Raw genomic sequence first — 24087 nt, 5'->3', positions numbered from 1 at the left:
TTATAATACCGAAAATTTACAAGGAAAAATAAGCAAAACAGGTTTTAATTGATTTAATTAAATATTTTATTATTAAAACATGAATGTATAAACATGGGTAACTCAGCTTTATTTTTGTATTAAGTCAGTGGTTAACATCACATATTAGATCAGCAAGAATTTTCCATAAAAGAATATGTGAAAATAAATCCAAATAAAACGATCGACACAGCAGCACGTCAAAGCCTCACTTTTACTTTTAAAGCATTCTTGTGGAATGCCTAAAGTTTAGAGTTTTGCATCTAGAATATACAACATAATTAGTGAAGCTGCCATTCGAGTTTATGTTTAAGGCTCTGATGATTAAAATTATATAATAGTTAATGTTTGAAGATGAATTTAAATTCAAAATGAAATTGCGTCATGCTCTCATCGTGCATATATTTTAAAATGTGTCACAGTAGAAATGATTAAAGATTAAAAATAAGCACAGTTTGGCCTCTTTAAGCATTACAACATTTTATACATGATAATATACAATAATGCTATAATACTGTATGTGTGCAGTATGCTCAGGTCTTCCTATTGTATTTATCTGCATAGACCCTTTGAGAAGTCTAACTGATTACACAGACGCAGTTTTAACATACAGAAGATGACACAGTGAAGCTGTAAAATAAATGTATATACTATCTTATGTATTGAGAAATTATTGTGTGTTGTATATTGCTGTGTCAGATATATTATGAATAATGTTTTAATATTTAATCACGTGTATCTTAAATTGACAAAGAGAATCTCAACAAAAACTGCATTCCATTAAAAAGAGATTATCATGTGAAATATGACTAAAAAGACAGATTAGTAATGAAAATCGTACAACATAGCAAACTACTCGTTAAGTTTAATAAAAGATGCCACTGCATAGTGGATGTAGTTCATTGCCATACTTAATCTACTAACTCAAGTCACACTGCACATCCCCTGAGAAGATTAACACTTTTCCTGCTCATGCCTCTCTTGCTAGATCCCATTCACAAATAAAATATTAGTAAAATAATTGCACAAATTAAGATTAGTCTCACTAGTAAATTATATTATATATTATTTTTGGTTGGCTATAACGTCAAAAGCAGCAAATTCTGTTTCCTGCAGTTTTCCACAGTCTGTTCTCCTCTTTAATGAACGCCTTACAAACTCAAGCGACTTCCTTTTGATTGTCCAACCTTGAAACGAGAAATGCACCAACATTAATTTGGGTATTCCAAAGAATGGGATGCACGATTTGTATCAATGTGATTTACATGATGAAGAAACTTACCGTTGAGTGAAAGTTAAGTTGGGCTGAATTAATCTCACTACATCGTAGCTGTAGTAGTTGCAGTTTCTGGATGCTCAAGTGCAACGGCAAACTCTTCACTCTCAATTTCCTCCATTTTGTGCATTTCTTTTTGACTTTCTTCTTCCTTCGTCTTGGATTTTGGAGTCGTTTCTGGAGCCATGCGATCAAGCCTTGCCTTTTCTTCTTGGTCACTCTCTTTCTGGTGTACTACTGGTCCCTCCACAATAACAATAGGCACATCTGATTCCTCAGGAGCATGTATGTCTTCCTCAGCATCCACCCACAAATCCTGGTCATTTTCCTCCTCTATCTGTAGAACATGCTCTTCTATCGTTATCTCTTCAGTACAAGCTTCGTAAAGTACAGGGCGGCTCAAAAAATCTTCACTTTTCTCTGTTTGCATCACTGCTAGTATTTTTTCTGTTGCCTGGACATTGGGAGTTGTTCTTTCTATTGATTTGATTTGTTCTGCTGTTTGTACTTTTTCCATTGCTTGGATGCTGATGTCCAGTAATACAGGTTGATTGATGATCACTGACCTCTCTGTTGAATTGAAGTTCTCAGGTTTTGGTTCTGGGATTTCTGTTGCCTGAACAGTAACCTCAGTTAACACCGTCTTTTTCTGTGTCTCAAGTATAGCATTTATTGTGTTTTGGTGTTCTACTGCATGAACCCCGATATCTGACACATTTGTCTGTTTCACTGGTTCAGTTCTCTCTGTTGCTGGTTGTGGGAAAACGTCAGTGTTCTCTGTTGGTAGTGGTGTGGAAGCTGGTGCTTTAGCTTGCCCAAATTGTATGTTAAGTTTGAATTCTAAAGAAAGACTTGAAGGGGACTCCAAATTGCCTATTGATGAGATTATTCCAGTGTTTTGGGGGACTTCTAATCCAGTTTTTTTAACTATTACAGTGTGACTCTGGGCACTTTGTGGAATTTTAGCTTCTTCAGTAATTTTATTGCTTTCTAATAGCTCAGCTGTGACATCTGCTTCAGATTGTTTCAGTTCATTTTTCTGTTCCTTGAAGCAATCTTTGTGATAAAGGATTGAGACCGTTCCACTGGAACTCCCTGGAATATTTGGAGTTTGCTTGACATCACACACTAGTTGTTCAGATGCAGGGCCGTCACTGTTGGCAAGCACTTCGTCTTGCCTTTGACTGATTGTCTCAGAAGTATTTTCCATGGCTTTTTGACTCTCCTCTTGATTTGATTTACTTTCAACCATCTCACTCAATTCTGTCACATCTGGCTGTAATATATGTTCCAAATTGACGGCTTCATCCTGAATGGTGGTTTGAACAGCCACTTTCTCTGGTACGATTTCCTTTACATGTTGAATAACTTTGTGATTGATCATCTTGTTTTCCTTTGTAATCAACTCCTCTTCAGTCTCCTCAGTGGCTGAGAATTTGTTTGTTACTTTGATGGTTTCATGACAAACATCTATAATGTCTTTGGCTTCTGTTACTCCTACCTCTAGTGCAGAGTCCACAATTATATCAGTCGATCCTATATCAACTTCAACCACCTGCACTTGAATTCTATGATTGTCCTCAAATGCTGCCGATGGCACATTCATCATCATAACTACACTATGTTCTGTTGCTGTATCAGTCACATCATCTCTCATTAATGGGGTGGCAATCTCTGTCTCCTCCTTGAACTCTAGCTCATTTGCCACTGTGTCTATCAATAGTTCAGGAATCTCTGAGGTCTTCTCTATCACAACATCAGGTATCGCAGCTGAAACCTCTTTTAGATTACATGTCATTAGTTGCCCCACTATGGCATGCTCAACTGAAGAAGTCTGTATCTCAGCACCTGGAATTTCTACTTCTTTTTCTCCCTCAACATTATCTTGCACCTCATTGAGGTGCACCTCACTTTTAGATTCATATGTAATTGTGGCATTATCTATACGAGGCCCTAGGGTTTCTTCAAAAATGACCTTCTTCTCTAGGACCTGTGCTTTACTTGATTCCTCATTGACAGGAGACAGATGAACCGCTGATATTGTTTGTAACTTCTCTACAGCTTCTTGGATTTTGGGATCTTTCATTAATGGTTTTGGAATCTCTGCTTCCTCCTTGAGCTCTAGCTCATTTGCCACTGTGTCTATCAGTGGTTCAGGAATCTCTGATGTCTTTTCTATCAGAACGTCAGGTATCGCAGCTGAAACCTCTTTTAGATTACATGTCATTAGTTGCCCCACTATGGCATGCTCAACTGAAGAAGTCTGTATCTCAGCACCTGGAATTTCTACTTCTTTTTCTCCCTCAACATTATCTTGCACCTCATTGAGGTGCACCTCACTTTTGGATTCATATGTAATTGTGGCATTATCTATACGAGGCCCTAGGGTTTCTTCAAAAATGACCTTCTTCTCTACGACCTGTGCTTTACTTGATTCCTCATTGACAGGAGACAGATGAACCGCTGATATTGTTTGTAACTTCTCTACAGCTTCTTGGATTTTGGGATCTTTCATTAATGGTGTTGGAATCTCTGCTTCCTCCTTGAACTCTAGCTCATTTGCTGCTGTGTCTATCAATGGTTCAGGAATCTCTGAGGTCTTTTCTATCAGAACAAAAGGGATCGCAGCTGAAACCTCTTTTAGATTACATGTCATTAGTTGCCCCACTATGGCATGCTCAACTGTAGAAGTATGTATCTCAGCACCTGAAATTTCTACTTCTTTTTCTCCCTCAACATTATCTTGCACCTCATTGAGGTGCACCTCACTTTTGGATTCATATGTAATTGTGGCATTATCTATACGAGGCCCTAGGGTTTCTTCAAAAATGACCTTCTTCTCTAGGACCTGTGCTTTACTTGATTCCTCATTGACAGGAGACAGATGAACCGCTGATATTGTTTGTAACTTCTCTACAGCTTCTTGGATTTTGGGATCTTTCATTAATGGTGTTGGAATCTCTGCTTCCTCCTTGAACTCTAGCTCATTTGCTGCTGTGTCTATCAATGGTTCAGGAATCTCTGAGGTCTTTTCTATCAGAACAAAAGGGATCGCAGCTGAAACCTCTTTTAGATTACATGTCATTAGTTGCCCCACTATGGCATGCTCAACTGTAGAAGTATGTATCTCAGCACCTGAAATTTCTACTTCTTTTTCTCCCTCAACATTATCTTGCACCTCATTGAGGTGCACCTCACTTTTAGATTCATATGTAATTGTGGCATTATCTATACGAGGCCCTAGGGTTTCTTCAAAAATGACCTTCTTCTCTAGGACCTGTGCTTTACTTGATTCCTCATTGACAGGAGACAGATGAACCGCTGATATTGTTTGTAACTTCTCTACAGCTTCTTGGATTTTGGGATCTTTCATTAATGGTTTTGGAATCTCTGCCTCCTCTTTAAACTCTAGCTCATGAGCCACTGTGTCTATCAGTGGTTCAGGAATCTCTGATGTCTTTTCTATCAGAACGTCAGGTATTGCAGCTGAAACCTCTTTTAGATTACATGTGATTACTTGCATCACTATGGCATGCTCAACTGTAGAAGTATGTATCTCAGCACCTGGAATTTCTACTTCTTTTTCTCCCTCAACATTATCTTGCACCTCATTGAGGTGCACCTCACTTTTAGATTCATATGTAATTGTGGCATTATGTATACGAGGCCCTAGGGTTTCTTCAAAAATGACCTTCTTCTCTAGGACCTGTGCTTTACTTGATTCCTTGTTTATAGGAGACAGATTAACTGCTGATATTGTTTGTAACTTCTCTACAGCTTCTTGAATTTTGGGATCTTTCATTAATGGTGTTGGAATCTCTGCCTCCTCTTTAAACTCTAGCTCATGAGCCACTGTGTCTATCAGTGGTTCAGAAATCTCTGAGGTCTTTTCTATCAGAACGTCAGGTATCGCAGCTGAAACCTCTTTTAGATTACATGTCATTATTTGCCCCACTATGGCATGCTCAACTGTAGAAGTCTGTATCTCAGCACCTGGATGTTCAGCTTCTTTTTCTCCCTCAACATTATCTTGCACCTCATTGAGGTGCACCTCACTTTTAGATTCGTATGTAATTGTGGCATTATCTATACGAGGCCCTAGGGTTTCTTCAAAAATGACCTTCTTCTCTACGACCTGTGCTTTACTTGATTCCTCATTGACAGGAGACAGATGAACTGCTGATATTGTTTGTAACTTCTCTACAGCTTCTTGGATTTTGGGATCTTTCATTAATGGTTTTGGAATCTCTGCTTCCCCCTTGAACTCTAGCTCATTTGCTGCTGTGTCTATCAATGGTTCAGGAATCTCTGATGTCTTTTCTATCAGAACGTCAGGTATCGCAGCTGAAACCTCTTTTAGATTACATGTCATTAGTTGCCCCACTATGGCATGCTCAACTGAAGAAGTCTGTATCTCAGCACCTGGATGTTCAGCTTCTTTTTCTCCCTCAACATTATCTTGCACCTCACTGAGGTGCACCTCAAATTTGGATTCATATATAACTATGGCATTATCTACACAAGGCACTGGAGTTTCTTCAGAAACAACTTTCTTTTCAAGGACATGTTTACTTGATTCCTCATCAACAGAAGAAACATGAACTGCTGATAATATTTGTAACTTGTCTACAACTTCAGGGACTCTGTCTTCTTGCTCAACCTGAACATCTTGTGGCATACTCATTAGTGTCTGATCTTTTTTTATCTCTAAATCCTGATTCAGTTCTGCTACTGCTTCAGTCGTAATTTCATCTCTAACTGAAGCAATGACATAGTCACTGTCTTGGTTGTGAATGTCAGTTTCCTTAGCACTGACTCTCTCAACACTTTCTTTATCATGCCCAGATTTTGATCTCTCTTTAACAGATTCTGTTTTAGTGACAATATCTTTTGCATCACACGGTAATACTGATTTTTTTACATATTTCGTTTTCGTTTTGGCATCTTCTCCGGCTTCTTCATCTGGCTCAGAGCTGTCTTTAGTTTCCCGTGTTGGTTCACCAGTGTCAATTGTTTCTGTTGGTCGAGTTTCTTCTGATATTGCTTCCTTTTGAAGTGACACAATGCTACCCTCCGTCAAACCTAATTTTGCTAGATCTACAGCTTCAAACACTTCTGATGGTTCTTGAACACTTTCAGATTTGGAAACTTCCATTGCCTCCACATTGACCTCAGTTAGAGGCTCTGTTTCCTCTTTGGGTTCATCTGTATCTGTTTCTGCTGGTGTAATTTTGTCTGATAATGACACTTTCAATCCAGGTGTTTGAATACTACCCAACACTGCTGCTTGTGTGGCTAATGCTTCTGGTACCTGATCATATTCAGTTTTAGGAGCATCTCCTTTTAGTTCATCTTCCTTTTCTGGCATAACGTAGACTTCAGTGGGAAGCTGACCATTAGCTTCTTCTGTAACTGCATCTGCTAGTGGAATGTCCTCTGATAATGGTACTTCCTTTTCAGGTATTTTAATACCAGCTATCTGTGAATCTAATGCAGCTGTTTGTACAGTTAATTCTTCAGGTACTTCCTCATGTTCAGTATTAGCATCTGCTTGTAGTTCGTCTTCCATTTCTTGCTCAAAATTGACTTCTGTAAGAGTCTCAGGTTGGTATTTGGGTTCGTCTTTATTTTCCTCTGCAAGTGGTTTGTCCTCTGATAATGGTACTTCCTTTTTAGGTACTTGAATACTCTCTCTCTCTAAATCTAATGCAGTTGCTTGCACACCACCTAATACTTGGCATGCTTGAACATGTTCTGTTTTGGCAGCATCTGCCTGTAGTTCTTCTCCAGTGAGAGGATCTGTTTCATCTTTGAATTCATCTGTACCTGCCTCTTTTTGTGATATGCCTTGTGATAATGGTATTTTCTTTCCAGTTGTCTCAGTACTATTTAACGCAGCTTCATGTACAACTAATAGTTCTGGCACTTGTTCGTGTTCAATATTAGCAGCATCTGCTTGTAGTACATCTTCCTTGTCTGGCTCACCATTGACTTCACTGAGCGGTTCAGGTTGGCCTTTGGGTTCATCTGTAACTGTTTCTGCTGGTGAGATGTCCTCTAATATTTGCACTTTCTCATCAGTTATTTGAATACTATCTATCTGTGAGTCTAATGCAGCTGCTAGTACAGCTGATAGTTCTGGTACTTGACCACTTTCAGGTTTGACATCACCCACTTGTATTTCATATTCCTGCTCTGGCTGAACAACATCAGTGACGGCTTCTTTTATCTCTTTGGGTTCATCTAGAACTGCCTCCTCTGGTGGACTGTCCTCTGATATTAGTACTTCCTTTACAGGTATTTCAGTACAACCCATCTGTGAATCTATTGCAGCTGCTTGTATATCTAATACTTCTGGTACTTGCTTATGTTCAGTATTGGCAGCATCTGCCTGTAGTTCATCTACCTTTTCTGTCTCAACATGAACTTCAGTGAGAGGATCTGTTTCATCTTGGAATTCATCTGTACCTGCCTCTTCTTGTAGATTGCCTTGTGATAATGGTATTTTCTTTCCGGGTGTCTCAGTACTATCCAACGCAGCTTCATGTACAACTAATACTTGTTCATGTTCAGTTTTGGCAGCATCTGCTTCTAGTTCTTCTTCCTTGTCTGGCTCACCATTGACTTCAGTGAGAGGTTCAGGTTGGCCTTTGGGTTCATCTGTAATTGTTTCTGCTGGTGAGATGCCCTCTGATATTAGTACTTCCTTTACAGATATTTCAGTACAACCCATCTCTGAATCTATTGCAGCTGCTTGTATGTCTAATACTTGTGGTACTTGTTTATGATCAGTATTGGCAACATCTGCCTGTAGTTCATCTTCCTTTTCTGGATCAACATGAACTTCAGTGAAAGCTTCTGTTTTGTCTTCCTCTTTGTGTTGCTTTGTACCTGCCTCTTCTTGCAGAATGCTTCCTGATAATAGTTCTTTGCTTCCAGGTATTTGAACACTACCCAACACAGTTTGGACTTCCTGCTCAACACTTCTATCCTTAGTTTCTGCTTCTTGAATGTCAGTTTGCAAAGTCTCCATTTCAGCTTGATCTGCCTCAACTAAGGAACATTCAACAGTTTCTTCACTTCTAGGCAGGAACTCTATAGATGCAGTGTCACACATTTCAGATTGGCATTCCATCAGATCTTGGCTCTCATTAATCATTTCTACTTCTTTTAAGTTTTTTTCTGTATGTGTAATACTGTCCTCATCCACAGCAATTTCAGCATTGTCAAACTCAGCAGAAGCTTCAGGTGCAATCTCTGTGGGAACTGCTTCATTGACTTCAGTTACGATCTCCATTTGGGCTTTTGCTGCAAGTCCGTTAATTGTGTCCAGTTCATTTAGATCTGTGTTAATGGTAGTTGCATCTGATACCGTGTGCATCTCCAGTATTGTTGGCTGCTGCTTTACAAATTTTTCAAGTATTTGACATGAAACAGAAGCAACTAATTTTTCTGAAATGATCTCATCTGAAAACAAGGGGACTGCATTTGGGTCTGCTGAGATGTTTTCAACAACCTGCTGCAGGAGCACCTCTGTGTCCTTGATCTCATATTCGGCTGGGACTGGTGTTGTGTTTCCAGATGTTTTTGAAGAATCTGACAACTGGGAGACTGCTGAGATCATTTCTGTTTCATCTGCCAGGGTAATGTCTACAGGCTCTGGTGCAGTTATGGCCTCTGACGTCATCTCTATCAAATCCTCAGCTATAGTATCATCTCTAGCTGGCTCTTCAGTGACTGAAGCTGGAGTAACCATGGTCTCTGTAATTATACCCTCTTCTGGAATATCACTGAGTTGCTGATGTTTACTGATTAATTCTGTTATCTCATCAGGTTCTTCATTTGAAGCAGGGGTTGTAGAAGTCTCATTTTCTAAAGCATCCCCTTTCTCTTGGACTTGTTTTGCTTCACTTTGCAGACTATCACATGGTGGAACTGGTTCAGCCATCTTTTCTTGATCTTGCAGGAGTTCATAGTCTGCTTCTTTTGGTACATGATTTTCTATATCTGCATGTGTTTGTAGGCAAACTCCTGTCTCAGTTGTATCAAATTCAGATAGTGGAACCACAGCAGGGGTCTCAGAGTCTTCATCACCTGAAACTACTTCCTCATCAGCCTCATCTGAAGATAGATAGTCTTGCTTTTCGCCGTGCCGTCTCTTTTTTTGTCCTGGAAGAAGTTTTTTTATTGAAGACAAGGAATCATCCTGAGTAACTTCACCATCAGACTGTATATTATCATCTTTGACTTTCTTTTTGGGGGTGACAAGTTTTTTAAATGATTTCCATGTTGACCCTCCATCACCCTCTGATGTATTCCCAGCTTGTTTGGTATAAGAGGCTAGACTTTCATCAACCTCATTAGAACTTTCTAGTGGTGAGTCTTGCTTCTTATTATCATTCTCAATTTGAGGCTTTTCATCCTCAGAGTCTGAGGTTTTTCTACTTCGACTTCTTCTTCTTCCAGACCCACACAAAACAGCCTCCCATGAAACCAATGAATCTTTTCTTTTTTTGCTTTCTTCTGTGCTGTGGTCTGATATCTGCTCACCTTCACTTGACTTTGATTCCTGTACTGAACTTGGGTTTTGTGTCTCTTCATTAGTCAAGGAGGACCTCTTCACACGCTTTTTTGGAGTCACAAGTTTTTTGAAGGACGCCCATGCACCATCCTCTTCTCCTGGAGGAGTTTCTTCTTTCTGATTGTCAGCTCCATCGCTAGATGACAGGAGCTGATTTGAAACATGTTCTCCGGAGTCAGACATTTTTGCATCACTAGATTTCCTTTCCTTCTGTTTTTTGGCTGATTTCTTTAAACTAGACCCTGACAGGAGCCGTTTTAGAGGACTGGCTTGAACTTTGTCTTTCTCTTGAGAACTGAGAATTTCAGACTCATTCATAATAATGGTTGATGGATCTGTAGAAGGTGATTTCCCTTCATCTATTGTGTGAGCTGATGCTGCAGACTGGACCTGCTCTTTAAGTCCAGTTCCTTTGTGTTCTTTCTCAACTGTGAATGCCTCAATACCTAGGCTAATTTCTTTATCATGTTCTTGTACTTGTACTGTATCTGTTGTCTCTGCAGCTTCCTCTTTCTTTACGTCTACCATTTCTTTCTCAGGTATCTCATCTTCTGCAGGTTTCTTCTTCTTACGCAGTCCAGAAAAGATTCCACTTGTAAAAAATCTTTTAATTGGAGATACGATCGCCTCTTCTTCAGAAGTGGCATTCTGTTGTACCCTTTCATCTTCACCTATAGGTAAAGTTATTTTTGGACCTGCATTCTCAGAACAAACATCCTCTTTGATTTCTGTTGTTTTCTCCTCTGCATTATCTAGAACATCCTCTGATGTAATGTCTGTCATGGTTGGACATATTGAGTCATGATCATAAGTCTCCTGTGCTGCATTTAGATCAGTATTATGTTCAGCATTCTCACTTTTGTTTTCCTTTACAGTGTCATCAACACCTTCTGATCTGTTTGGTTCATCCTTGGTGGTGTCATCAGGCACATCTGCAGATATGTCATCTTTTTCAGCTGAACCTCTCTTTACTGTCAGTTTCAAATTAATGTTACTGAAAAATCTCTTAAAACTGTCATTAATGTCATTTTGCTTTGCATCCATTTCAACTATTTCTAGTACTGTTTCAGTAGCATCAGCTTCATCGGGTGATTTATTTTCATTAATTTTGAGATTTTCTTCTTTAAGGAGCATATCCGTCTCTGGAACATCTTCATGTGGTGAAACGATAGCTAAACCGGAACACAGATTAAAAATTGTAAAAGACGGATCACACAGGTGAAATTCTATCTGCTGAAAGTGAGCAATTAATGCTGATGTTGAAATTATACTGACATTATCATGTTACCCACCCTGTGCAGCGAGCACTTCCTCACAGTGACTGTTAACTTCTTTTATAGTGCCAGCTGCTTTTCCACTGAGTTCAGAAATCTGCCCATTGTTTTTGAGAGACTGAAACATAGATAATAAAGTCTCTCTGTTGTTGTGGAGAAGATTAGATTCAAATAAAAAAATTAACAGAAGCAATCACACAAGCACAATAAATAATATACATTTTCAGAACAGTACTCATAGCTGGAGAACAATTAACAAACCCATGGGAATTTGTACTTCCATTAAAACAAATTAAAAGTATTTCAATGTTCAATTAACTGTGAGTTTCAGAATCGTGTTTAGTAAACAAACAACACAGCTCAGTCACTGTTGATCCAGTGGGATGGTAACCTTACAGTTTAAAGACCCTGATTGTCCCAATCTCTAATACGTGAGTCAGATTAGCTGGGGCAGTCTGAGCAGGGGTTAGGGAACAGGAAGCATGTCTTTTAACCATAGAGTAACATACTGAAAAACAGCTCAGCATAGCTGGTGGGGTCATGTTGCTAATACCTGCTAAGACATTGTTAGGAAGACTTTTGTTTAACATTTTGTGCCAGTGTAGTTACATAGTTAGTGATGCACACACTGTACAACTGTTTACAGTGTTGTGTGCTGATTGATATGTTTACAGTACTTGTATGTTGACATGTACTTCAGACAAATGTAATAACATATAACAATAAATAATAAAAAAATAAATGTTTATATTAGTTATAGAAATCACCCAAGAACCTAATTTCACTTCACTAAAAGTAACTATTACTGTTACACATGCACCCAGTCCATGTTACGGACGGTCAACAGGCATCTCTTTGTTTTCAGTGATCTTGAGCTGATATGGTTGAGAGCTACTAAAGGAGCCATTCTTAAAGTACAGTAAAGTGTAGTAATTATATATATAAAACCTGTATTTGAAAGTTCTGGTGAAATGATGTGATATATTTCTTATCTCGCTCAGTTGACAACTTAAGTAGTGAGTAGCATTTAGATTGAAGTCATTTGTTTTAAGAGTAGCATATTTATTTATTCCATCCAAATCATGCAGTCACCGAAGAGGTTAAAGTTGCAATAAACACAGTAACACAAAAATCTGGTTACATGACATGATAAGCTATTTTCACTCTCAGTACAGTGCTGTCTCACCGACTTCCTGCTCAGCATGACCCAGTGAGCCGGTTATACACAAATAATCAATGTTGTCTTCTGCTGAGTGCAGCACAGAGGAAATTCCATCTCTTTACTTAGGTTCCTTGAAGAATGAAAGGTCATTATTCCGGCTACAGTTTTGTTTTCTAAATACAGGGTTAGGGGTTAGTATTACCACTGCAACACCAATGGAAACGGCGTCTTTGGAATAACTACCACAGAAAAAGTCAACAAAAAGGGGGCACATATGATTAATATATAAAATAACTGGTAATGGTTTCATTCTGAACCTCGACTCACCAGGAACAGACTGGATGGTCCCTCCCTGTTACAACAAAGCTAAAAAAGGCAAACAATACATTTCCCCCATTTTTAATTAAAACGAATAGAACAGACGGATGTGCTCAGTGCATTTGTTTCAAATGGACTTTTTCTTTATCATGGGGTTAATGGATGTGTTGGCAGCAGCCACTGCACTGTCCTGACAACAACAAGAAAACCCAGGTTTACCATATTCATTAAACAGGGATAGGATCACCCCAAAGTTCCTGCTTATTCATATAAGTAACTCTCATCCATCAAGAACTGTGGGAAGCAAGATGATACCTTGTCTTCAGTATGCGGCTCAGGCTGAGCATCGTCCACTTTTCCGCTTTCCTCCTCCTCCTCCTCCGCCGCCGCTGGATCCTTCTTGTCCTCCCGTTGCGCAGACTGTGCGCCCCCCATGATCGGAGCTGCAGCCCGGCACTATCCGGACTGTCAAGCAATGGAAATATCCACAGGAAAAACAAGCGGCGACAAACACTGTCCGAGCTCTAATGCTGCAGCCTGGAAGTTGAAAAAATATTTTTTTTTTTTGCCAAACACCTCCCTGCAGGATCACATGAAGCCTATGAGCCGAGTGTGGCCCGGCCCGGCTCGGCCCGGTCCGCCTCTCTCTGCATCAAAAAAAAAAAAAAAAAAAAAAAAGCCTGCAGAGAAACAGCCTCTCCTCTAATCAGATGACTGAAGCAAATGTCCAAGCAACAGCAAGAACAACTTGAACCTGTGTGAATGAGTTGAAGTACAGCACTGTAACATAATAATAACATTAAATGATCTTAAACATATATTAATTTACATTTTATGCTTTTAATGCTCATATTCATCAGTATCTAAAACATCTCCAGGTCATTCACTAACTTGAACTTGACCTTTTTTTGAAGGGAGGTTCCAGCTGCACATTAAATCTGACAGATTAGTAAGCATGAGAATAACTGCTGAAGCTAATGAAGGATCTAAACAAACAAACAAATAAACAAATAAAAATGGGTCATAGCAGCTTATGACGGCAAAACCCGAGTGCTGATTATGTTGCTGGTCCAGTTAGTAGATGGTGCTGTAGCCCAGATCTATAATAGGCCTACTATGTGTTTATCACGCACTAGGAAATGTAATAAACACACAAAGTCACATTCTTGATGTGAGGATGTCTAATGGTTACGTTACTGCTTAAATTATACCTGTAGAAAGTAGTGAGGACCATAAATCATAAGTTATTATGACGTGAACCTTTCTGAAATGTTCTCTAAATCTTTTTTTTTTTAACATAAAATATATTTTATTCATTCTTTTCATCCATTATCTTAATAGATTTATGGTATTTGCCAGTGAGACTGTCATGGCAGTAAAATGATATCACAGTTTTATGAAAGCTCAAGGAAATTAGCAACGTTTTAATGTCAAACAAGCTGTTTTCTTTAAAATGGAAATCAACTGACTAACTTGAGCAAAACAGACCTAATTTAATTTGGATATTAGATTTGGAGATGTGGGCTGAATATCATGAGCAGGGCAGGAGAACATGTACTGTCAGGCAGGTTGTCCAAACTCCAGGAACTTCAACACGAAGTGGCCACAGCTCCTGGAAAAGCTTGACCTTTAAATAAAATTGAGCGTGTGTATTAAACTATTTGTATCACTATCTGTGAATCTGACATTTATTTACTAATCCACTTTTCAGTTTAAAAGCTTTTGAGGAATACAACTATTTGGCAGAAACAATAGTTCAACACAACTACTGTTACACAAAATGCATCTTCTAATGACGACTGCAGCCTCAAATGTTTTCAAAGAATCTCTCAAATCCCTGAAATCTGATCTAGGACTTCACTCACATGCAAGGGTGACATTAAAATGTAAGAGCAACTCATCAGCAACTTATCCAAACTGTTCAGTGGCCTGTTTGGGAGCGTTTTTATAATGTTTTTCCACTCACTTACTCAGGTTTTTCTTGTAATACATCAAATCCCTGCACTTTACCTCCCCATCTGTGCCCAGAGTTCATTTTTTATTTCTATTCTTTTGTTGTTTAGACCATCTAAACAATCTGCACAATCCGATAAGCCCATAAACACCTACAATATGCTCACAAAAATACATTTTCACTGATGTAATTTCCTGTGTAGACCTTAAAAAACAATGTTAGCAGCCCGGCTTTGGCGTCCACTGCCAGCACTTCTTTTAAAAAGTAGTTTTTAATTTTATTGTCTGAGATAAACTCGTAGAGTGACGCTTTCTCTTATAATGCCTTCCAGTTAAGCTATGCTTCCTAGAACATCTTAGCACTTCCTTTGTTTTGTTTTTTTTAATTTTTATTAATAAGACCAAGATCAAAATCAAGCATATACTTTGACTAATATCCCAGCATCATTTGTCCTTATGTTAATTCAGTTATATCATTTTTATATTTAGCTGGCGAATTAATACATTCGTCAAAACCATTTGTTTTTCATGGTTTATTAACTGTATTCTCATCTGAATATACGTTTTCTGTTAAAGTCCAGTATTAGAAAGATTTGTTGTTTACCCATTGATAAGGTTCGTTTTACATAAATCATGGATGATGTGTCATCTACTGTAAGCTAAGCACAGTCAGACTTTGGGAAATTTTAGACCAGAGAAACATCTACAAACCCATGACAGACATTCATGTTAATTTGATCGGATGCTTTGAAACACTGGTGCCTTTATGTGAACCTCAGTACAACGCTAATAAGTTGAATTCATTAGAGTCACAACTTTGGGTAACTGGAAACAGCTGATGTTTTCTCCACTGCAGCAACATGTCTCCTGAGACTTGACGCAGTGTAATGTAATAAGATGCAGGGGGTCTCAGTGAGTCAATCGGCTCGTCCTTTCTTGTAAAGGCACCTTTAGGGTATTAAATATGTTTATGGATGGCATTTAAATCTGCTGAATCAGTCTGCTGTACTGTGCACTTTGAAGTGGATGGAAACGTCATTTAGATTACAACACAGTGTTGACATCTGCGTTTCTGTCACGTCCATCAAATATAGTTTATCGGTAATTCATTTTTAATTATGCCACTTTGAGAAGAGGCACCTGTAATGAGATTTCCTCAGTTAATTTTTGTTTTAGTGGTGACACAGAGAACATTTATTTCCAAAACGGTTTCCGAGCACACAAACTGGACCTTTGTTCTTGGCTTTAGAAGATTTACTGCTCTTACTTGAGAATACATTCTTGGCACATTCACAGTGAGCTGTTTCCCAGTGTTTTTCTAATGCAGTCAGGTTGTTCTGAGCTGCACTGACGGGGCGTGCGAGGCGACATTAGATTTTACCTGATCACATGCTCGGTTCCTGACTGGTGAACAGGAAAATCTTCATCTGGGTCCCATGAAGTCCAGTTACACAGAAAAAAAAGACACTGCTCAAATCAGACTCAACTGATTGAGAAGAAATAACTAGATTTAAATGTTAATTTTGTAATTTTTTTGAGTTTCATGCTGGAAAACAGATATGAAAAACATATTTTGTATTTGTATTGTATCTTGTATCTGTGGTTTATTGATTTGGTGATTGAAGTAGTCATTCAACAAGTACACTTAAGTGTCCACAAGTACAAGTAATGCAAATAATTCCAATTTTACCAAACGATAAGACATGTCATCCTGAATGCATTTGTTACACTCTTTAAACTACTGTATAGACTAAAGCCACAGAAACGTGTGTGAACTGTAAGAAATGAGACAGATGAAGGTGTTGAACCACTGACATCTGCTGGACAAAATACTCCTCTGAAATGCTCCGATCATGGTTAAAATAGGCCTCACAGTGGTGGAAAAAAGGATTCTTGACTTGAGTACAAGTACTACAGCAATGTAAAAATACTTTATATACATTTATATAACTGAAAAGTCTGCATTTAAAATCCTACCTAATGAACTACACAGTATATTAAAGTCAATACAGTATGCAAAAGTATCAGCATTAGCGAAGTAGAAAAACATCTTATTTAATATTTTGTTGCCATCTGGTGGTTAAAGTTTGCTTCATTTTACTGCATGTTGTCCAGAGATGATGTTTTTTTTCCCTATGACTATTAAAAATGTACTTTACAATCCAATAGTTTAATTAAACAGTTTGGAGTTATGATGTTAGAAACTGAGAAGACAACAAAACACAATGAGTAAAACTCCTTCACGTGCAGACGAAAGTGCCAAGTTGTGACCAGGTGACTAAAACAGACGAAACTGAATGGTGGCTTACTGGGGGGATCTTTTAGTCTCGGGTGGTTTCATTCAAGCTGTTCTTCTGTGCAAGTGTCACTTGCTGGAGGAGTGTGTGTCTGCAGCTGAGTGACACATCAGTTGTGCTAGAAAAAAATCCCCACTGACAAACGAAGCCAGCGTGAGTCAAACGATGGAGGCCGATGGAAATTAGTGCTCACATTTAAACCACCACTGGCTGAGGAAATGACTATATCACACAGCTTCCCACACAACAGCTCGAGCATCTATTTTCCCTGTTCAAATAGGCTTCAACTTCTTTTTCTGGCTGCATGACTGACAGTTACATGACAGTTACTTCACTGCAGACATTGTGAAAGGTTTTACCAGCACTGTCTAGAAGGTGGCATCTTGAGTATGATGAAGTTCTACACTTACTGCGTCTTCATCATCGTTTGGTATCACTTATTAACATTTTAGTATCACCCTTTTGGAAGATAACATGTCTAAAACACTTCCTCTTTATTTGTCATGCTTTCTTAGTCTAGTATATTTTTTTTCTCTCTCATTTGTGCTTTTATTTTGTCATTAACTTTGTGTAACAGCTGCACCACCAAGTCTTAGGTGGCATTTGTAATAACATATATATAAACTTCAAGCTGAGAACATGAGGACCTTTTTGTGCCCTCTCTTGTAGAAACATCATATGTTACAAGAATAACAGATGACAGAGAGTTTTACTTCTGTAAAAAATGGTTGACACACATGCTTGACTTCCCTGTGCTGCTGGTGGATCACTGCTTTCTTTGCCAGGCTGCTCAAAAATTAATAATTAAATATGTTCTCTGAAGTTTTTGGTTAATTCCCCTTTAAAGAATATCTAAATTCTAAGTAGCTCCGCTTTCTTGGAACCAGATTTCTATTTTAATGTGTTTATACTTTACCTTTCTGTTTGAAAACTGGTTTGGTAAGTCACGAACAAGATTAAATGTGTTGGCAGATCTAGTGTGTCCATCTAAAATTACAAGAGACTGAAAAGCAAGAAGTAGAAACAGCTCACACCTGCTGTGCATATTGGCAACAAAAGCTTCACATCTGCCTGCTCTTTAAAGCGGATTAGATGCTCAACTGACCCCCAGCCTGTCACGAACAAGTGTACGTTTGTTTCTTACAGTTCATTTTAATTGGTTTAAAGTTTAGTTTGCTTTCTTCTATGGTTAAAGAAAAACTGTTTCTAAAGCTAAATCTACCAGAATGGTCTCTTTATCTCTTTTTTGATTAATCAGTTTCTAATTTCAGCACAAACTTAAGCATGCAGATGTGTCAGCTGCCTTCTTTAGTGTGCAAAAGATATTCAGTGTCAAGATTAAATCTTTTTATAAATTCATATGTCAGCTTGTCAGTTGCTACTGATAAGACGAGTGTCTTCAGTTTCCTTACTGAAAATCTTTTTAAGTCACTTCTCTTTTACCCTTTTTTTGGATCTAACCAGAGGTGGGTTAGAAGAAAGTGCACATCTGGGATGCAGTGGAATGGAAATGCTGCTAAATTGCTGCATGAGCCCTTTTTTTACTCGTCTAATCATCTTTAGACCCCTCAAATTCATCTTGCAGCTCCTTATAAGAGTCCTAGCTCTATTTTTACATAATATTCGATTAATTCTTTACCCGGAAACTGACTGTGGTATCTCCATTATGCGCAGCCTGTCTATGAGGGGTTCACTACAGTGGAGTTAGTATGAAGCAGCAGCATCACATTCTGACCAGGAGCTGGATGGTGTCCTGCAGAAGGCCCAGTAGATACGCCAGGAGATCCAGCAGCTCCAGAATGACCTCACTGAGCTGAAAGATGTGAATTACCAGGCCTCCAATACAATCGAAGAGGATATTAAAAGGAGGGGAGAAGCTGTGCTGCAGCTTGCAGCAACCGACACAAGAAGCTGCACAAGAGGATTGAGGAGGAACTGTTCCTGGATGTGTCTGTGCTCACAGAGCTGCAGGGAGCAGCTGTGGAAAACATCAGACATAAAAAAAGGCATGATCCAAGAGGATAAAGCTACTAGGTCTGATAAAAACAACCCCATCAGGAAACTGTTTGGTGACTTCTTCCCCTCATAACAAATAGGTCTGATGAGATTTGGATCAGTTCTTTAAGACCCTTTAAGAGCTGTCAGTGAGGTGAAGTTGTACATAGAATCAACACACTCAAGATGAGACGTCATGAGCAATAACGAAATACTTATAATAAGTCAGCGGCAGTAACACGTAACATGAAAAAACCAAGTGTAAACATTCACAATCCACATGACAACTATGGATTTCATAATAAAATGACTAGTAACTCAGTGCGTGATACTGTACTTAGGTAAACGTGTCAATATCACAGTGTACTAATGAGTCTGCTAATACAAGTCATGCATTGAAAAGCTTACTCAAGTGCAAATGTATGTGTATCAGAAGTATTCATCATTACTCATCAATAATTGTGTAAATGTCACTAATGCTGCAGCTGATTTGAGCTCCTTTATTTATAACTGTGCAGCTGAATCCATATTAATACATCACTAATTCTACTTTTTAGCCTCCTAAAGTTAAAAATCTCCCTAACAATCCTTAAATCAATCCTATCACCTCCTCAGTGCTTGTAGCCTGTGATGGATCTTCTCCTTCCTGGACTCAAACCAGAGAAGAGCTGAAGTGAGTGAGCAGCTCTGCGGGGAGGAGGCGTGATCTTCCGCATTTCTACCTGCTGCATGAAATGTTGTGTGTGCGAGTGCGATGCCTCCTTAAAACAGACACTGTCGAGTCTTGCACATGTGGAAATTTCGTGTTGTAAAAACGCTGAGGGGAAAAAATGAGGAAATGAGTGTTTCTGTGGTGGCCACTTCAGCGAAGATATTAGTGTGATAGGACCGATTGAGGAAAACACAGAAAGGTGAGTGAATTTCTGTATCATGTGTCTGTGATGTAAATAAATGGATCGAATAATCGATGGACCCAGAAGTTTCTATAAGTCTGTTATAGATCTGAAGTGTTTTTTCCTTTTGGTCATGATCAGTAGTGCTTTAAGGTTTTTTTTTTAAATCCGATTTATGTCCATTTGTTTTTAGACCAAACTAAATTCGTGTAACAGTTTTTTTTCTCAAGAGGAAATAACTCGACGCCCTTTATTAAATTTCTATCTGCGATGAGGAGGTCGCAGCTGAGGAAGTAATGTAGCAGCTAAACTCTCTGTAGAAAGGACATGTAAACTACTGACTAACAAATAACTATAATAAAGATGAAGTGAATTACCTACACAGTGGTTCATAGGAGTGGTAGCCTACTTTAATTTAATGTTGTAGATACAAAAGTTTTCCAACATACACAAAATAAGTACATTCAACCCAGTGCACAGGATGTTTCTGTAAAATTACATAAGAGATTCTATGTAGAAAGAAAGGAATACTTGTAAATACATGTAATAAATATGTCAACATCTACATTTGCATAACTTATAATTAGATTCCTAATGTTTGGACAGTTTGCTGTTTTATGGGGGTGATGTTTACCAATAATTAGTCCAGCACATAAACCTCCATAAAATCCAAACAAACAAACAAGTTACAGCATTTTCAGAGGTGCCGATGCTCCCGGTGGATTGTGTTGATCGCTGGGCACAGGCAGAATAACTGGTTCATATGTTTCTGTAGTGAAGCTACAACCAGGAGGTGTTATCTTAGCTTGAAGGATGAAAATGGAGCAACAGCTAACTCGAGTTTTATCACACCAACATCCCAGAGTCATAACACGGAAAGAGCGTTTCCCTAAGTGTCAAACTATCCTTTTAAAGAAGTCAGTAAATACTTCTGACTCCTCTTGCAGGTGAGATGAGGGACCGACTCTGTGAGCTGCAGACCTTCACCCCCAAGGCTGCAGAAGAGGGGCGCAGGCCTGAGGAGAACCACAACCATGTCAGTGAGGATGCGGAGGATCTGGAGCAACATGCTATTGTGTTCGAGGGAGAAGACGTGATGGAAGGCATCTACAAGGAGGCTCAGGTGATGAGGAAAGAGCTGCTACTACTCAAAATGGATGTGAAGCGTCTTGGGAAGCAGAACACCAGATTCCTCACGTCTGTCAGGAGGATCAGCAGCATCAAGCGGGACTCCAACGCTCTGGGGCGGGACATCAAGGCGAGAGGGGAGGCCATTTATGCACGGCTGGAGAATCTGGGGAAGCTGAGCAAGGAGATGGAGGAGACACACGGATCTACCTCAGCTATAGCTCGCATGGTGCGTTCACAGTACGTGTCTCTGACCAGCGCCTTCCACGAGGCCATGTCTGAGTACAACGAGGCAGAGATGGCACAGAGGGAGAACTGCAAGACCCGCATCCAGAGGCAAGCAGAGATCATGGGCAAGGAGGTGACCAGGGAGCAGATAGACGAAATGATCGAGACGGGAAAGTGGAACGTCTTCTCAGATAATCTCCTTCTGGAAGGGAAGTCTGCCAGATCGGCTCTCAATGAGATAGAGAACCGGCACAAGGAGCTTCTGGAGCTGGAGGGCCGCATCAGGGACATTCATGAGCTCTTTTTCCAAATGGCCATGCTGGTGGAGGAGCAGGGCTGCATGATAAACAACATACAAGCCAATTTAGAAGCGACTCAGGACTATGTTACTAAAGCTTCAGATCAGATCAAGAAGGCTGTGAAATACAAGAAAAATAATCCATGCAAGAAACTCTTTTGCTGTTGCTTCCCGTGCTGCAATTAAAATATCATCTGCATTATTTTTTGTCATGACAACATCGAGATTAGATTCAAATCAGTTTCCTGCACAAAGATTGTGTATTTATTTAGCACTAATGTGGGATTCGAAGACTGATTCCTGTAATAGCAGCTAAATGTCATGCTTTTGTATAGTTTTCTTCATGGAACTGGTCTGAGAAAATTTCTAGAGTCATTTCAAATCACACGTTCACATGCAAATGAGTGGGGCGAGATATGGGTGTTACATTTCCTGATTGGTGCTGTGAATAGCCTTTGCACGATTATTGTATTATTTAATGCACAACTCCCAACTTTGTCCTTTAACTTTCAGCTTTCTAAGTTTTGTCATGTATTGGATATTTAATTGATGTAAAGTATGATTAATTTCTAAGTAAATGCCTTAGTGTGGTTTGTTTAAACAGCTTTAAATGTGCACTTATGACTTGTCTTGATAGTGGAAGTAGGTCTGTTTCTTATAACAGCCGTTGCTTAACCTTTCTGTAGAAACACAGTGAACCCAGCGCAGCGTGTGACTGTGGTTACCTGTGGAGTCTGGATAGATTTGTGCAGCTTTACTTTGTTATAGATTTTTAGACGTGTACATCTGGGTTCATTCAGGCATCGTGACAATAGAAAGAATGGGAAACTAATGAGGTCAGGTACTTTCTGTTTGCCCAGCAGGCCTGTGTCAGTGTGCTGTCGGTGCAATGAAAGTAAAATCAAAAGGGTCTTTTATTTTCCTGTGTGGGCGGTCGATTACTCACTGGGTGAATCCCAGTTATCTTCTGGTGAACTGAAGGCGTTTCCAGCACATCTGCCTCCTCTCTGTTAAATTTGTGGTCGTAGTGATGACATTCATCAGTGCTCTGTGGTTTATCATCAGTCTACCTGGGTGGACCCACCTGTTGTGCTACACCTGAGGGGAGGTGTAGTGACCAGGATGGCCGAGTGGTTAAGGCGTTGGACTTAAGATCCAATGGACAAAAGTCCTCGTGGGTTCGAACCCCACTCCTGGTAGAAGTCGCCTGTTTTAATCTGAAGCTCGGGTCAAGGACGGAGTTTAAAGTTAGACTCAGATCAACTCAGTAACAGCGGTCGAGCTTTAATTGGCCTCGAAGACTCACACGTGTTTTGTCTTTTCACGTGATCATTAATCAACTGGGTCTCTAATTACAGCTGAGTTCACATCGTTCAAGTCTCTCAGACCGCAGACGGTCGACCAGGCTGCGTGTTTCGAAACACGGTGACTCAGCTGAAAACTTTAATTAGAGTTGGGTTTGTTCCCTCTATAGGAGGATTTTAGGATCAATAAGCAGAGCACCTCGCTTTTTAAATCATTTGCTGGAGGTTAATGTACAATAGACATGTTCTGCACTAATGGGATCTCGCCGGTGCTCGTTAACAGGTCAGAATAAATGCGTTTTATTTTTCTTTGTCACTCTTCGGTACACTTGAATACCCGTGGATTATAATGAAACTGGCTTTTAGTTTATCCTATTTACCCGTACTCACACAACGAGATAAAGAAATATCACCCACGCTTCATGACAGTGTAGAAAATGCAGTTTCATTTTCTGTCGACTCCTCATCTTCTCATCTGGGACCCTGTGGCGATCTGGTGCCATCTAGCAGACATGAAAATGTTTTACCGTTTAAATTCATGCAACATACAATAACTGGGCTTCATGCAAAATACTCACTATATTAAAGTTGCACAGAAATGAATTGGCCATAATATAATGCAACATTTCACATCATTGTTGGGGCTTTTTCTGCAGCGTGATATGTTTTTAATTCATTTTATCAGTACATACTTTGTCTTTTGTCTGATTGCCCATTTACCTGCACACTCACTTCTTTTTAAAATAACTTTAAGAAGCTTTAATCCACAGTGATCTGGCATAAGAACCGGACAGGGTGTGCACATAATTATATAATTTTAACTTAAGCAGGAAGCTCTCTGTTGACACTTAGATCAGCCCTGACGCACAGTATGTTGAAACCATGCACTGTGATGCAGATTATCTGTACTGGTCAGCAACAGACACATTATTTAAGAACCACAGCAATTAAAAAACATTTAAAAACCAGGAACCTCTTTATTAAAAGGCTTCAAAAGTCAAACATGTGAAGCTGGCATTCTGTGGTGGAAAATAAGGACATCAGTAGGAGTGAAATTAAAACCTAAAATGCTGATGAAACGGTTGATAAACCCCAGATGCCTGCAGAGACATGTCGGCATTGCTGAAAACTGTGCTGTTTGTAAGTAAATTTACCATTTTTCCCTGTAAATCTACAGTCAGTGATTCGTAATGTAAAAACATGTTAGATGCACAAATGCTTGAAAAAAACAGATATATATCAACTACAAAAGGAAATATGGGTTTTTTGATACTTCTGTCTATATAATGTCCCAAAATTCACACTGTTTGTTTGAAAAATAAACAATATCCAAGAAACTGTATGGAGACAAAGCTGGAGCAG

The 24087-nt window shown here is 39.2% G+C and overlaps 2 protein-coding genes and 1 non-coding gene across 3 annotated transcripts; 2 read left to right on the top strand and 1 right to left on the bottom strand.

Annotated features, from left to right (window-relative positions):
• Positions 1-7: 7 nt before the first annotated feature.
• Positions 8-13064, bottom strand: akap12a (A kinase (PRKA) anchor protein 12a). Its single transcript, XM_026339502.1, has 4 exons — positions 12945-13064; positions 11168-11267; positions 1301-11047; positions 8-1205 (listed from the first exon to the last, which is right to left on the bottom strand). Exons 1-3 carry the CDS (start codon positions 13062-13064, stop codon positions 1338-1340), a joined length of 9930 nt encoding a protein of 3309 aa, XP_026195287.1. The 3' UTR covers positions 8-1205; positions 1301-1337.
• A 6531-nt stretch (positions 13065-19595) lies between these two features.
• stx11a (syntaxin 11a) lies at positions 19596-23954 on the top strand. The gene is made up of 2 exons (XM_026339470.1): positions 19596-19785; positions 20715-23954. Exon 2 carries the CDS (start codon positions 20720-20722, stop codon positions 21605-21607), a length of 888 nt encoding a protein of 295 aa, XP_026195255.1. The 5' UTR covers positions 19596-19785; positions 20715-20719; the 3' UTR covers positions 21608-23954.
• trnal-uaa lies at positions 22538-22620 on the top strand. Its single transcript has one exon. It is a non-coding gene; the product is annotated as a tRNA-Leu (tRNA).
• Positions 23955-24087: the final 133 nt, after the last annotated feature.

The sequence above is a fragment of the Anabas testudineus genome, chromosome 22, assembly GCF_900324465.2.
Source record: "Anabas testudineus chromosome 22, fAnaTes1.2, whole genome shotgun sequence".
Taxonomy (NCBI): Eukaryota; Metazoa; Chordata; class Actinopteri; order Anabantiformes; family Anabantidae; genus Anabas; species Anabas testudineus.
Note: the sequence above shows the minus strand (reverse complement) of the source record. Positions and strands in the feature narration are given on the sequence as shown.

Coding starts and splice junctions, on each gene's coding strand:
- akap12a (XM_026339502.1), bottom strand. CDS start 13,064: ATGGGGGGCGCACAGTCTGCGCAACGGGAGGACAAGAAGGATCCAGCG. Junction 11,268..12,944: donor AGCCGCATACTGAAGACAAG/GTATCATCTTGC, acceptor TCTATGTTTCAG/TCTCTCAAAAACAATGGGCA. Junction 11,048..11,167: donor GGAAGTGCTCGCTGCACAGG/GTGGGTAACATG, acceptor GTTCCGGTTTAG/CTATCGTTTCACCACATGAA.
- stx11a (XM_026339470.1), top strand. CDS start 20,720: ATGAGGGACCGACTCTGTGAGCTGCAGACCTTCACCCCCAAGGCTGCA.